This window comes from Macaca thibetana, chromosome 4 (assembly GCF_024542745.1).
Source record: "Macaca thibetana thibetana isolate TM-01 chromosome 4, ASM2454274v1, whole genome shotgun sequence".
Classification (NCBI taxonomy): Eukaryota; Metazoa; Chordata; class Mammalia; order Primates; family Cercopithecidae; genus Macaca; species Macaca thibetana.
Window position 1 is genome coordinate 26,417,098 of NC_065581.1, and position 12,746 is coordinate 26,429,843.

General features: G+C 43.4%; 2 protein-coding genes across 2 annotated transcripts in view; both read left to right on the forward strand.

Annotated features, from left to right (window-relative positions):
• The first annotated feature begins 1,544 nt into the window (after window positions 1–1,544).
• LOC126953488 (butyrophilin subfamily 2 member A1-like) overlaps window positions 1,545–12,746 on the forward strand; it is a 92,476-nt gene continuing 81,274 nt past the window's right edge. Inside the window, 9 exon segments of the mRNA XM_050788900.1 lie at window positions 1,545–1,803; window positions 5,710–5,770; window positions 5,853–5,987; window positions 6,881–7,228; window positions 8,644–8,925; window positions 10,535–10,735; window positions 10,895–10,915; window positions 11,006–11,032; window positions 12,054–12,080. Coding sequence (XP_050644857.1) covers window positions 5,903–5,987; window positions 6,881–7,228; window positions 8,644–8,925; window positions 10,535–10,735; window positions 10,895–10,915; window positions 11,006–11,032; window positions 12,054–12,080 — 991 coding nt within the window. The 5' untranslated portion in view covers window positions 1,545–1,803; window positions 5,710–5,770; window positions 5,853–5,902.
• The window catches only part of LOC126953490 (butyrophilin subfamily 2 member A1), a 41,528-nt gene continuing 40,212 nt past the window's right edge, over window positions 11,431–12,746 (forward strand). Inside the window, exons 1-2 of the mRNA XM_050788913.1 lie at window positions 11,431–12,080; window positions 12,499–12,525. The gene's annotated coding sequence lies outside the window, so the exon portion shown is untranslated. The remainder of the gene's footprint in view (window positions 12,081–12,498; window positions 12,526–12,746) is intronic.

Here is a 12,746-nt window from a genome sequence, read left to right on the forward strand (position 1 = left end):
GATAACAGAGACCAGAAATACCACTGGCCTAAACAAAACAAGGGTTTCCTTGTTTTTTTTTGTTTTTTGTTTTCACGTAAAATGAATTCAGGTGGTGGCAGTCCAGGGCTGATCTGGCACCTCAGAGATGTCATTCATGCCCCAGACTGCTTCTGACTTCATTCTCTGCTGTCTCTACATGTGGCTTCCAACTTCAACTTCAAGGTTGCCTCATGGTCCCAGGAGGGCTGCTGCACCTCCAGGTCAAAAGTCTACCTTGTAGGCAAGAGGAAGAGGAAGTATGGAGAGTGTACCCTCACACTCCCAGCTATTTTGGTCCATCCTTTGAAGGTTCTCTGGGAGAAGCACAAGACCACAACTGTCACCTACAAACCACTGGTTCCAACTTAGTCCCTTGGCCTCTGCTATCTATGAGATGAAACAGCACGTTGCTGTACCTAAGAAAATTAGGTCTTATCACCAAGAAGAAACAGGAAATGCATGATCCAGAAGCGACCAGCCTTCTCAACCAGATGCCACACAGTCTAAATTCAAACTGTTGCAATGTAATTAAATTCCACTAGCCGCAGTCACATCTTAGCCTTAGGAACTTTGATCATTGACTTGAAATCCCGGAAAGTGTGTTTTGAGGTCCTAGACCACAGGAAGAACCAATTTGCTTCACAGACATCTTACAGAGACAGCATTCACAGTTTGTCTAGAGTCCAGCCTCAAAGAATGTGTACTCCACTGGCAGCATGAGAAACAAATACACAGGAAAATACAATGTAGCACAAACCAGGAGCTGAAGGTGAATGGAGATGCTCAGAAACACCTGCACTAAAAATTTGCTGAAAAAGGTAAAACATGTCAAGCAGCACTGCCTCTGGAAACCAGAAAAATTATATTATTTATTAACAGATCCTATGCCTGGATGCTGGAAGTACTTAAAAATGTGCACTGTTGGCCGGGTGCGGTGGCTCAAGCCTGTAATCCTAGCACTTTGGGATCTGAGGCAGGAGGATCACTTGAGCTCAGGAGTTCAAGACCAGCCTGGCCAACACGGCAAAACCCCATCTCTACTAAAAATACAAAAAGTAACTGGGCATGGTGGTGAGCACCTGTAATCCCAGTTATTAGGGAGTTGAGGCAGTAGAATTGCTTGAACCCAGGAGGCAGAGGTTGCAGTGAGCCGGGATCCTGCCACTGCACTCCAACGTGGGTGACAGAGTGACACTCCCTTTCAAAAAAAAAAAAAAGTGCATTGTGTCTCGTTTTCTTTCCATTTATACGTTTATTTGACTCTAGTAAAGTCTCCTTTTCCTGCATGTACCCATATTCATGCAAGCAAATGTTAGCAAACTGCCCCAATAGCATTTTAATTAGTGCACATCTTTCTCTCTTTGCCACATTAAAATCTTTTCCCATTTTGTACTGCTAATATTTCTATTATGAAAAAAGACATAAGTAAATATATAGAAATACTTATATACATGTACACGCAAGAATGAAAGAGAGAAACGTAAACACTAAGGGAGATAGGGTTGGAATTTTTCTTCAATGTGTACAATCCAATATACTTTCAGTTTTCGTTTCAACCTTCCTCAGTAGTTTCTGCCCAGCAACTGATGAGAAACATCACCTCTAAGCCAATCAAAAAACCAATTCTTCCAAAAAGAGATGATTACTCCTCACAATGACCAGACAGCCTCTGCTTTCCTTTTGTTTTCTTCCAAGTGGAGATTCAACCATAATAGAAAGAATGGAGAACTATTAACCGCCTTTCTTCGGTGGGTTGTGATTTTCAGAGGGGAATGTTGAGAGGTAAGCGGGGGAAGTTGATTAGAGCCTGGGCTACAATGCCTGGGAGGACACGGGCTGAATCGCCGAGAGTGGGCATGCAGGGAGAGTACTTGCCCAAAGAAAGGGGTATGTGGCTGAGGGAGTGTGCACACACACATGTGGACACACGGAAAGGGGAGAAGTAGTGTAAAGAATAAAGACCTGCAGAGGTTGGGGTTTCGTGAAGAAATAGTCCAATTGCATGTTCTTAACAACGTATTGTGGTCAGAAAAGGGCAAACAATCTTTAAAACCTGCTCTGGCCAACTCAAGGCATGTATTCTAAGAGATTCTAAAAAGACATGTCCCTTATAGATTCATATGTAAATTTGTCCGTTACAGAAATATTAAAAATACAGAAAAAATCTGAACCAGCATACATATACAACAGGCAGGGGATAAACAGACAATGCATGGTTCAATCATAAAAGAGATTTCCATGCAGCCTTTAGGAATCGTGTTTTTAATGAAGGGCAATTATTGATAATTTTAACAATGTTAGATCCATACATTACACCTTGTTTTGTATCTTTTAGAAACAGTATGTGTTTTTCCTTTTACTCATCATTTCCCCAAAACCTAAAGAATGCTATCCAACGGATACAATCTATTTCATTGTATGAATATGCATTTTGTTTGTTTTGAGATGGAGTCTTGCTCTGTGACCCAGGCTGGAGTGCGGTGGTGCATTCTCAGCTCATTGCAGCCTGTTTCCCAGGTTCCAGCGATTCTCCTGCCACAGTCTCCTGGGTAGCTGAGGGGGTGCACACGCATACATGTGGACACACGGAAAGGGGAGAAGTAGTGCAAAGAATAAAGACCTGCAGAGTTTGGGATTTGGTCAAAAAATATTCTAATTGCATGTTCTTAAGAATTTATTGTGGTCACAAAAAGGCAAAAAATCTTTAAAATCTGTTCTGGCCAACTCAAGGCATCTATTCTAAGAATTTCTAAAAAGAGATGTCCCTTTTACATTCATATGTAAATTTGTTCATTTCAGAAATATTAAAAATATAGAAAAGTCTGAACCAGCATACATATACAACAGGCGGAGGATAGACAAAAAATGCATGTTTCAGTCATAAAAGAGATTTCCAAAAAGCCTTTAGGAGTTGTGTTTGTAATGAAGGGCAATTATTTATAATTTTAACAACGTTAGAGCCACACATTACACCTTGTTTTGTATCTTTTAGGAACAGTATGTGTTTTTCCTTTTATTCATCATTTCCCCAAAACCTATGGATACAACCTATTTCATTGTATGAATATACAATTTTTTTTTTTGAGATGGAGTCTTGCTCTGTTGCCCAGGCTGGAGTGCAGTGGTGCATTCTCAGTTCACTGCAGCCTGTTTCCCAGGTTCCAGCGATTCTCCTGTCTCAGCCTCCTGGGTAGCTGGGATTACAGGTGCATGCCACCATGCCCAGCTACTTTTTGTATTTTTAATAGAGACAGAATTTTGCCATGTTGTCTAGGCTGTTCTCAAACTCCTGACCTCAGGTGATCTGCCTGCATCAGCCTCCCAAAGTGCTGGGATTACAGGCGTGAGCCACCACACCCGGCCTTTACAAATATTTTTTAACATTTCCCTAGTTTGGGCTATTTCTCTTTTCTGCATTTGGCTATTGTAGATTTTACTATATTGAACAGCCTAAAACATAAATTTTTGTCTTAGTTCCTGATTTTCTTTTTCTTCAATACTAATTCCTAAAAGTGGAACTTTTGGGTCAAAGTATACAACTTTTTTGTTTTCTTTAATAGCCGTTCCTTAGTAAAGCATATAACTTTTTTAAGGTCCTTGATATATACATAGTCAAAATACTTTGAGAAATATTTATGTTTTCACTACCAAAGTATATGACTACTACTATAGATATTTTATTTATTGATTGATTTGTAGAGATGGGGTTTCATTATGTTGACCAGGCTGTTCTTGAATTCCTGGGCTCCAGGGTTCCTCCCACCTCGACCTCCCAAATTGCAAGGATTACAGGCATGCACCACTGCTTAAACTTGTATTCCTTTATGCTTTTTTTCATTTGCAATATTGACTATAATCAGGAAAAAAAATAAATATCCTTTAGGAAGAAGAAAAATGGGCCGGGTGCGGTGGCTCAAACCTGTAATCCCAGCACTTTGGGAGGCCGAGATGGGCGGATCACGAGGTCAGGAGATCAAGACCATCCTGACTAACACGGTGAAACCCCGTCTCTACTAAAAAATACAAAAAAAAAAACTAGCCGGGCGAGGTGGCGGGCACCTGTAGTCCCAGCTACTCGGGAGGCTGAGGCAGGAGACTGGCGTAAACCTGGAAGGCAGAGCTTGCAGTGAGCTGAGATCCGGCCACTGCACTCCAGCCTGGGCAACAGAGCAAGACTCCGTCTCAAAAAAAAAAAAAAAAAAAAAAAGAAGAAGAAAAAGGTATATCTCACTCTAAGGACAGCAGAGAACGTGTTAACTCAGAGAAAATGATAATAAAAATGATACCCCCTCTATAGCAACATAAAGAGCAGTTTCCAGAAGCAAAAGATGTGGTGAAATGCAATGTTTGCTCTGGTTGGTTGCAAGATCCAGGCAGGTGTGGAGCATGGCCGGCTGCTCAGATCTCTGTTCCCTTGTTTCCTTTACATCCCTGCCCACCTCCCTCTGCAGATCTTGTTCACAGAGGCCACTCCCAGGCCAACTGCGAGAGAGATTATGGCTGCAGGCCTCATGCTCCTTTGTTTTGGAAGAAACTGTTGAGGAGTTAGTATTTACTGAGCAGCTAATATGCTCCTGTCACTATCGTAACTCATAATAATTATCGTTAAGTAATACATGAAAAGTTTTACATTTAAAGCATTCCAATATTTTAAAAGTAAAGGGAGCAAAAGGCCAAGAGTCCTTTCACTCACTAGCCTCTGATCTTCAGATTAGCATGCATCTTTTGAGAGTTTTTCAGGCATTTACATAAACAGTTATGCAGAAATGTATAGCTTTGCTTTTGTTTTTCAATTGAATCTTTAGTATAGTTCTGCAACATGCTTTTTGATCACTTAGAGTGTCTCCATTATCTAGGTTCATGACAATAAATCAACTCTTTTTACCTGCTGCATTGAATTCCTTCTGAGGGATGAGCCATCATTCCTCTAAGCAGTCTCCTGTTGGGTGGCTGGTTCAGTTGGTTACCACTTTTATACTTTAAAAATAGTGCTGCAGTGTCATTCTCACAGAGGCTTCTCTCTGCACCCATGCAAGTACTTTGCTGGACTAGACATCAGGAAGTGGAATTGCTGGGCCAATTGTGCACATTCTAAGTTTCACACTTCATGATATTGTATGAGTAAATAAAGTTCCAATGGTTTTGTCCCATGTCTGAGACCAAATAGCTTGTGAATCTTAGAGCCTTTACGTATTGCTTATCCTCTTTGTGTCCCTAAACCTTATATCGTGGGCCTGGCCCCTTGTGGGTGCTCAGTAAATATTTGTTGAATGACTTTATGAAGGTAAGAAAGAAAAGATAAGTAAGGCCTGGTCTTATTAGCAGCTGTCTGATCACTAGCCTTGGATTAAATGTGGTGGGTTCAGCCCCTGACAGACTTCAGGTCCCCCACCAGGCAGTCTTCCTGAATCCCACCAGGAGTCCACTGGTCCATGACTTGACCATGGTGATGGCCAAGAGTTGGGGCTTTGAGGAGTCCACAGTGTTGGACACCCACAGTAGTGGACCCTGGTAGAACCAGGGAGCCCAACGAAGAGGGTCCTGCATGAATCAGAGGGGATTGTGGTAGGTTGGACTTGGCAGGGGAAGTTTGGGGAAGTCATAGGATTCTGAATATTGTCAAACAGTAGAGTGAGGATTTTATGATCGAATAACTGATGTGCATTTCACATAGACATGTTTTTGCAGGTGGTTTTCAATGTTGGGACTCAAACGTAAAGACACTAAAGGACAGAAATCTTTGGCAGAGGTAAGATCTTCTTCGATCACCATACTTGAGTTAACTGTAGGGAAGTGGAGGTTTCCATCTGGAATTCTATAGCTTCTTCCAGGTCACAGAGTCTACCCCCCACCTTCTGGTGTCTCCAGATATGAAGCATGAATGAAAATGGGAAATTTCCTGGCCTTCCTTCTTCTCAACTTTCATGTCTGCGTCCTTTTGCTTCAGCTGCTCATGCCTCACTCAGGTAGGGAATGATTCCACACTTGTTTCTGAAGCAGACAATTACCTGATTATGTCCTCATAGGACTTTTGACTCCTTCCCATACCTGAAGTCCATCCTGACCTGAGGGTTCACGTGTCACTAAGAGACAAATGGTGCTTCTGTTAAGATTGGTTTCCCCCTCTAGATTCTTTTTTTTTTTTTTTTTTTTTTTTTTGAGATAGAGTCTCACTCTGTCACCCAGTCTGGAGTGCAGTGGCGCGATCTCAGCTCACTGCAAGCGCCGCCTCTCGGGTTCGCGCCATTTTCCTGCCTCAGCCTTCTGAGTAGCTGGGACTGCAGGTGTCAGCCAACGCACCCGGCTAAATCTTTTTTTTTTTTTTTTTTTTTTTTTTTTTTTTTTGAGATGGAGTCTTGCTCTGTCACCCAGGCTGGAGTGCAGTGGCCGGATCTCAGCTCACTGCAAGCTCCTCCTCTCGGGTTCACGCCATTCTCCTGCCTCAGCCTCCCAAGTAGCTGGGACTACAGGCACCCACCACCTCGCCCGGCTAGTTTTTTGTATTTTTTTAGTAGGACGGGGTTTCACCGTGTTAGCCAGGATGGTCTCGATCTCCTGACCTCGTGATCCGCCCATCTTGGCCTCCCGAAGTGCTGGGATTACAGGCTTGAGCCACAGCGCCCAGCCTCTTTTTTTTTTTATTTTTTAGTGGAGGTGGGGTTTCACCACGGTCTCGATCTCCTGACTTTGTGATCAGCCCTCCTCGGCCTCCCAAAGTGCTGGGATTATAGGCATGAGCCACCGCGCCCAGCCTCCCCCTAGATTCTTGGTATCTCGCCTTCTCTGTCTGAGAAGCACCCTTCCTCTCCTGACCCCAACTCCAATACCCTCTGACAGATCCTCCCCCTTGTGCCAACAGCTCAGTTTGCTGTGGTTGGACCGCCTGGGCCCATCCTGGCCACGGTAGGTGAAGATGCTGATCTGCCCTGTCACCTATTCCCAACCATGAGCGCAGAGACCATGGAGCTGAGGTGGGTGAGTTCCAACCTAAGGCAGGTGGTGAACGTGTATGCAGATGGAAAGGAAGTGGAAGACAGGCAGAGTGCAGCGTATCGAGGGAGAACTTCGATTCTACGGGATGGCATCACTGCAGGGAAGGCTGCTCTCCGAATACACAACGTCACAGCCTCTGACAGTGGAAAGTACTTGTGTTATTTCCAAGATGGTGACTTCTATGAAAAAGCCCTGGTGGAGCTGAAGGTTGCAGGTGAGCCTCCAGGTTTGGTTCTGAGAACACTTCTCTGTAGGATCTAGAGCAGATGCAGAGTCCCTCTTGCAAAAGCACTGCAGACACTCCTGGCTGCTCACTAGCAATTGCCTGCACTGCCTTCCAACTTAGCTTGTCTGAGGCCTTTAAGAAAGACACAGGTTTTCCTTTAGGAAGAATTCCTGCTGTGCCCTACATGCTCAAGTAATGAAATCCCTTCTGCTGGCCACCAGAGAAATAAGTGAAGTGAGGGAGGAGGGATAGGAAGCATAAGAAATCATCTCTTCAGTGAGAGGTACACAGTCATTCGTGTATAGTTGTGTACCAGGTGGCTTCTGTGGCCCCACTAGGTACATGCTATTGTGGGCCCTAGAAGACTGGGCTTTTGGGACTGTATCTGCTGCCAATGTTCTCGAGCCAATGACCCTAGAATATACCTGTAGTCATGGGAGCTGTGTTTCTTACTTGTTGCATTGAGGAAGAACACACATCATGGGGAGCTGTGGCGGAGTCTCAGTGAGAAGCTGTTAGAGCCGACTTAGTATGTAATTTGGGCTTGTGTTAGGGGATTTGGGAGGAGGGTTTATAGACTTCAGCCTCTGCTCTGGATGAGATGTTGTCAGGAAGGTGTGCACAGGTTGATTCTATGAGTGAGAACCTTAATCAACCTTATCTAGGAAGAAGGAGACTAGGGTGAGACTGAAGCTGTAATTGATGAAGGGACAGCAATCCTTGATTGTCGATGGGGGATGTTTGGTCATTGCTGTGGTTTGCACAGTGTTCATGTTTTTCTCTATGCTCACACAGGATGTGGGGTGGTCTTGTTTTTCCCATGATCCATCATAGTCACAAAGTGCCATCATCTGATGCTGGTGTTCTGTGAAATCCCTTTTGTTCAACAGGAGGACACTGAATCCTGTTGTTGCTTCCAGATGAGGGGGCTGCCCTTTTCTTTCTCAGTGCAATCCTTTTCCCTGTGGCTTCTGTTTAAGGGTTTGGTCAGTAGGGATCTGTAGCAGATGCAGAAGGGAGGGAGAGAAAATAGAGGTCTGGGTGCTTATTCCCTGGCTTCCTTCCTGCAAGGTACCCTCGGCCTGACTGCATTGCCTTGCTGAAGGTCACTGTCCCTCTCAAGAAAGTCCTCAATGCATAAATATCTTCTTTTATGTCTTCAAAACAGCTCCCTCTCCTCCTCCCTCTGGTAACTGGAGTGGGTGGGAATAGCCCCACTGTCACTGACCCTGGGATACTGCACTCATTCATGTAGCTTTCTCCTCACCAGGACCACACTTTTGTAAGCAGCTCTGAAATGAAATTCTTCTTGAATTACGGAATGTGAGCATGCCCTGATTCCTTTTGAGACTCTCCATGACATAGGAGCTCTCAAGAATTTAGGCTGATTCATCCTTCCACAGCACTGGGTTCTGATCTTCACATTGACGTGAAGGGTTATGAGGATGGAGGGATCCATCTGGAGTGCAGGTCCACTGGCTGGTATCCCCAACCCCAAATACGGTGGAGCAACGACAAGGGAGAGAACATCCCGGCTGTGGAAGCACCTGTGTTTGTAGATGGAGTGGGCCTGTATGCAGTAGCAGCATCCGTGATCCTGAGAGGCAGCTCTGGGGAGGGTGTTTCCTGTACCATCAGAAGTTCCCTCCTCGGTCTGGAAAAGACAACCAGCATTTCCATCGCAGGTCAGTACCTGCTTGCCTCAGATTTTCTGAACTGAGCTGTGGCAGTTGAATGAAGGGGGAGGTGTTAGTGTCTGCAGTCAACCTGGGTCTCTGCACTGAATATAAGGCCCAAAGCACGGACTTGGAGACTCCTCCTTGCACCAGGGGAGCTTCTCTCCTCCATAAAGCTGTTCATGACACAAACATTTACTGAACATTTTCTGTCTGCCAGAAAATGTGACAGGCAATGGGAATTGGGGAATAATTGTTAAGATAAGCTGCTTATGTAAAGTCAAATGACAGAAAGGGAAAACATGTATGTATGTGTGTGTGTATATATATATGTGTGTGTGTGTGTATATATATATTTACAAACCCATATCATAGAGAAAGAGCTAATCTCCTTGAGACAGAAGATTTTAAAAACTGAGTAAAACATTTTAACAAAGGTCATACATTGTTTAATTTACAGAAAAGGAAATAACCCACCAATGAGTGCTCATTCTCACTCATTAGAGAAACATACTGAATCATTTTTCACTTATGGTATTGGCAAAAATCAAAACAAACATCTGTTGGTTGATAACACATGGTTATGGCAGGAATGTAGGAAGACTGTGACTCCTAGGCATATGCAGGGATGACTTGTATTTTTGGTGTGCATTAGCACAACCTCTATTGGGGACTACATAACAATATCCAAACTACATCTTTAGTAATCCAAAATTCTGCTTCTGGGAATTGATTTGGTAGATAAACTTGCATTTGTGTGAGATGATCCAGGTAAAAAGTTATTTTTTATAGCACTGATTATAACTGCACAAGGTTGGAAACTATGCAGATGTTCACTGCATGCAATGGATACCACTCAAGTGTGAAAGAAAAAAGAGAGAATTCTCTCTATACTGAAGAAGAAAAACCTCCAAGATTAACTTTGCACAGAAAGAGCAAAATGCAGAGTGGTGTGTACGGAATGCTATCTTTAGTGCAAATGAGAGGAAAAACAAGCATATATTTTTATTCACAATTTTAAGTTAACAAGCAGTGTCATAACACCCACTAGGTGTCAGGCACTTTATAAGTTTTAATTTAATCCTTCTCACTTCAGGAGAAGGGCAGTAGGAACAGAGAGGTTAAGTAATTAGTCTAAAGTCACACTGCAAGTCACCTAAAGGAGCCAGCATTGACATCCAGGGCCTCCAGCTCCAAAGTTCCTGTTCTTAAGCATCATATTAAGTAGACTAATTTGAAGTCAAAAAAGGGAGGGTGGGAGGGAGGACTGGGTGGATGGGAGACTTGTGTGACTTTTTATACATGTATTTGTGAACCATGTGCATGTGTTACCTATTAAAAAGTTGAATTAGAAAAAAAGTGTATGATATTCTCTAGTCACTCACTTTCCACATGAGAGGCAGACATCTCAAGAGAAGGAATAGTAGCAGCCTCTAGTGGGGGTTTATCAAAGTCTTACTCACTGTCCTCTGAGATTTTAGAATGAGAAAGATTATTTAACCTTGTGAGATAGATTCCGTGCCCTGTGACCTGGGGTGAGCAGCTAACACCTGGGGTGCTGCAGTCTGGGGAGGCTGAGTGCACCGGCCCCCATGGCCCACAGCACTTCCCTTCACAGGCCCGTTCTTCAGGAGGGCCCAGAGCTGGATCGCTGCCCTGGCAGGGACCCTGCCTGTCTTGCTGCTGCTTCTTGGGGGAGCTGGTTACTTCCTGTGGCGACAGCAGGAGGAAAAAAAGACTCTGTTCAGAAAGAAAAAGAGAGAGCAAGAGTTGAGAGAACTGGCATGGAGCACAGTGAAGCAAGAAAAAAGCACAAGAGGTAGCTGACCCCGGAGTTTACCTGAGCCCCTGGCTTACAGGCCAAAGCCCAAAGACCTCATACCCATCCCCACCCCAGAACTGGGTTGTTTTTAAGGTTTATTTTTTAGAGAACTCCCTCACCTGTAACAGTTCATTATTTTTTCTGCTTATTTTCCAGAGAAGCTCCTGGAGGAAATCAGTAAGTTCCCATTCCCCCAGAGACCCAGGCATGTCTTCCTGTCCCTGCTTTATGAGCCTTGATGCATCTTCTCTGTTCCTTCCATTGCAGGGTGGAGAAGTATGCAGTACACAGTTTGTAAGTGACTGACATTTTCTCTGAATTTGAATCTTTAACTGTCTGTGCTTGAATAGTTTCCACTCTTAACTTTTTCCCCAAGGTTAGGAAGTGGTCTTAGATCTCTTTGACTAAGGAAAGAAAATAAATGTGCCAATTCCTAGTCATTGCCAAAAAAAAAAAAAAAGAAAGAAAAGAAAAAAGAAAAAGAATGTGACTCATTGGAATAACACCCAGGAGAAGTGTTTCTTTTTCACTCTCTTTCTCTCTCTCAGCTACTCTCCAAGAAAAGATGCCTTCAATTTCTCTCTACCAGGGGCCACAGACTCTATAGCCCTGCAAAGCACTGAGGAATATCCAGGGGCACACTTGTAAAGGAAGGGGGAAGAGGTGGATGAAGTTCACTCTCTATGGTAGGAACTTCACTCTTCATTTTACATAATCTATAGGCTCCAGAGAAGACAAAGAAGAACAAAAGATAACAAAGAACAAGAAAATCAGAAAAGAGAGAGGGAGAAAAATGTGTCTAATAAACAAGAGTGGCTTGAATGGTTTCTCAGTTGGTACCAATTTATTCTAACTGGCTTCAAAAACTAGTTTCTGAAATTGCTCATTAAATTTCCCAAATTCTTTTCAGGGTAAGGTAGGAAATTACAAATTTAAATAGAAGGATCTTGCATACACACACACACACACACACATATATATATATGCATATAGACATGGTGACACCTCTGCCTAGGTATAGCAGTATAGATACATTCCAAATATATCAGCTGAACACCATCAGGAAGGAACTCTCACAGTGTCTGCCATGTTACTAGTATTCGACTGATGTTCCTGGATTTGATATTAAGAACGACACCATAGAAAGAATTGAACCTGCAGAGGAGGAAGATACAGGTGGTTAAAAAAAAAAAAAAAAAAAAAAGAAAGAAAGAAAAAAGAAAAGAAAAAGATTAAATTAATGTAAAGTCAAGGGAATAGGGCCAAATCAAACATGGCAAGTTAAGGTGACATCTCTACCTTTCTTTCATTGTAGTGGGAGAGAGACCTTCAGCCTATAATGGTGAGTGAGCCTGATGCTCTCTGAGTTTGCTGGGACACGTGCCATGAACATTTCAACCTTTTCTCTGCTGTGACCCACTGATGTTCTCATTTGCATGAATCAGATTTAACCAAAAGACTCAATTTCTCTATGGTGAGGGGTTGATTTCTGCTTTTCTGGAGAATTTGAGAGACTCCTGACCCTACACACCCCCTTGCAAAGCCTGGCCATGCAGCCTGTACCCTTCATGACAGAGGGAACAGAGCCCACCATTTTTTAGAAAGTGCCACCTCTGATCCATCAGAGTTGTCGAGAAGGAAGGCTGGACTCTGGAAGAGATTCACAAGAAAAGGAGAGAAAACATGTAGTGAGGAGAGAATGCAGTGGGGAAAGTACAAGAATACTGACCTTTTCCTTATCTGTGTCTCCTTCCTTTCAGAATGGAAAAAGGCCCTCTTCAAGCCAGGTGAGTAAATCACTGTATGTTCCCTGGACCAACAACCTGAGGGACTATATTCCTTTTCCTGTTTGCTTCTCCAACTGTTGTGATTTGGGGAAGAAAAGCTCCCACGACTAGGAATTTGGGGTAGGCAACAATAAATTCCAATCTGAAGAGTGGACCCATCTCTAAGACCCTTCCCACTGAGAGCCCAGGGAACCAGGGTGATTAGATCTCTTGGGATTCCT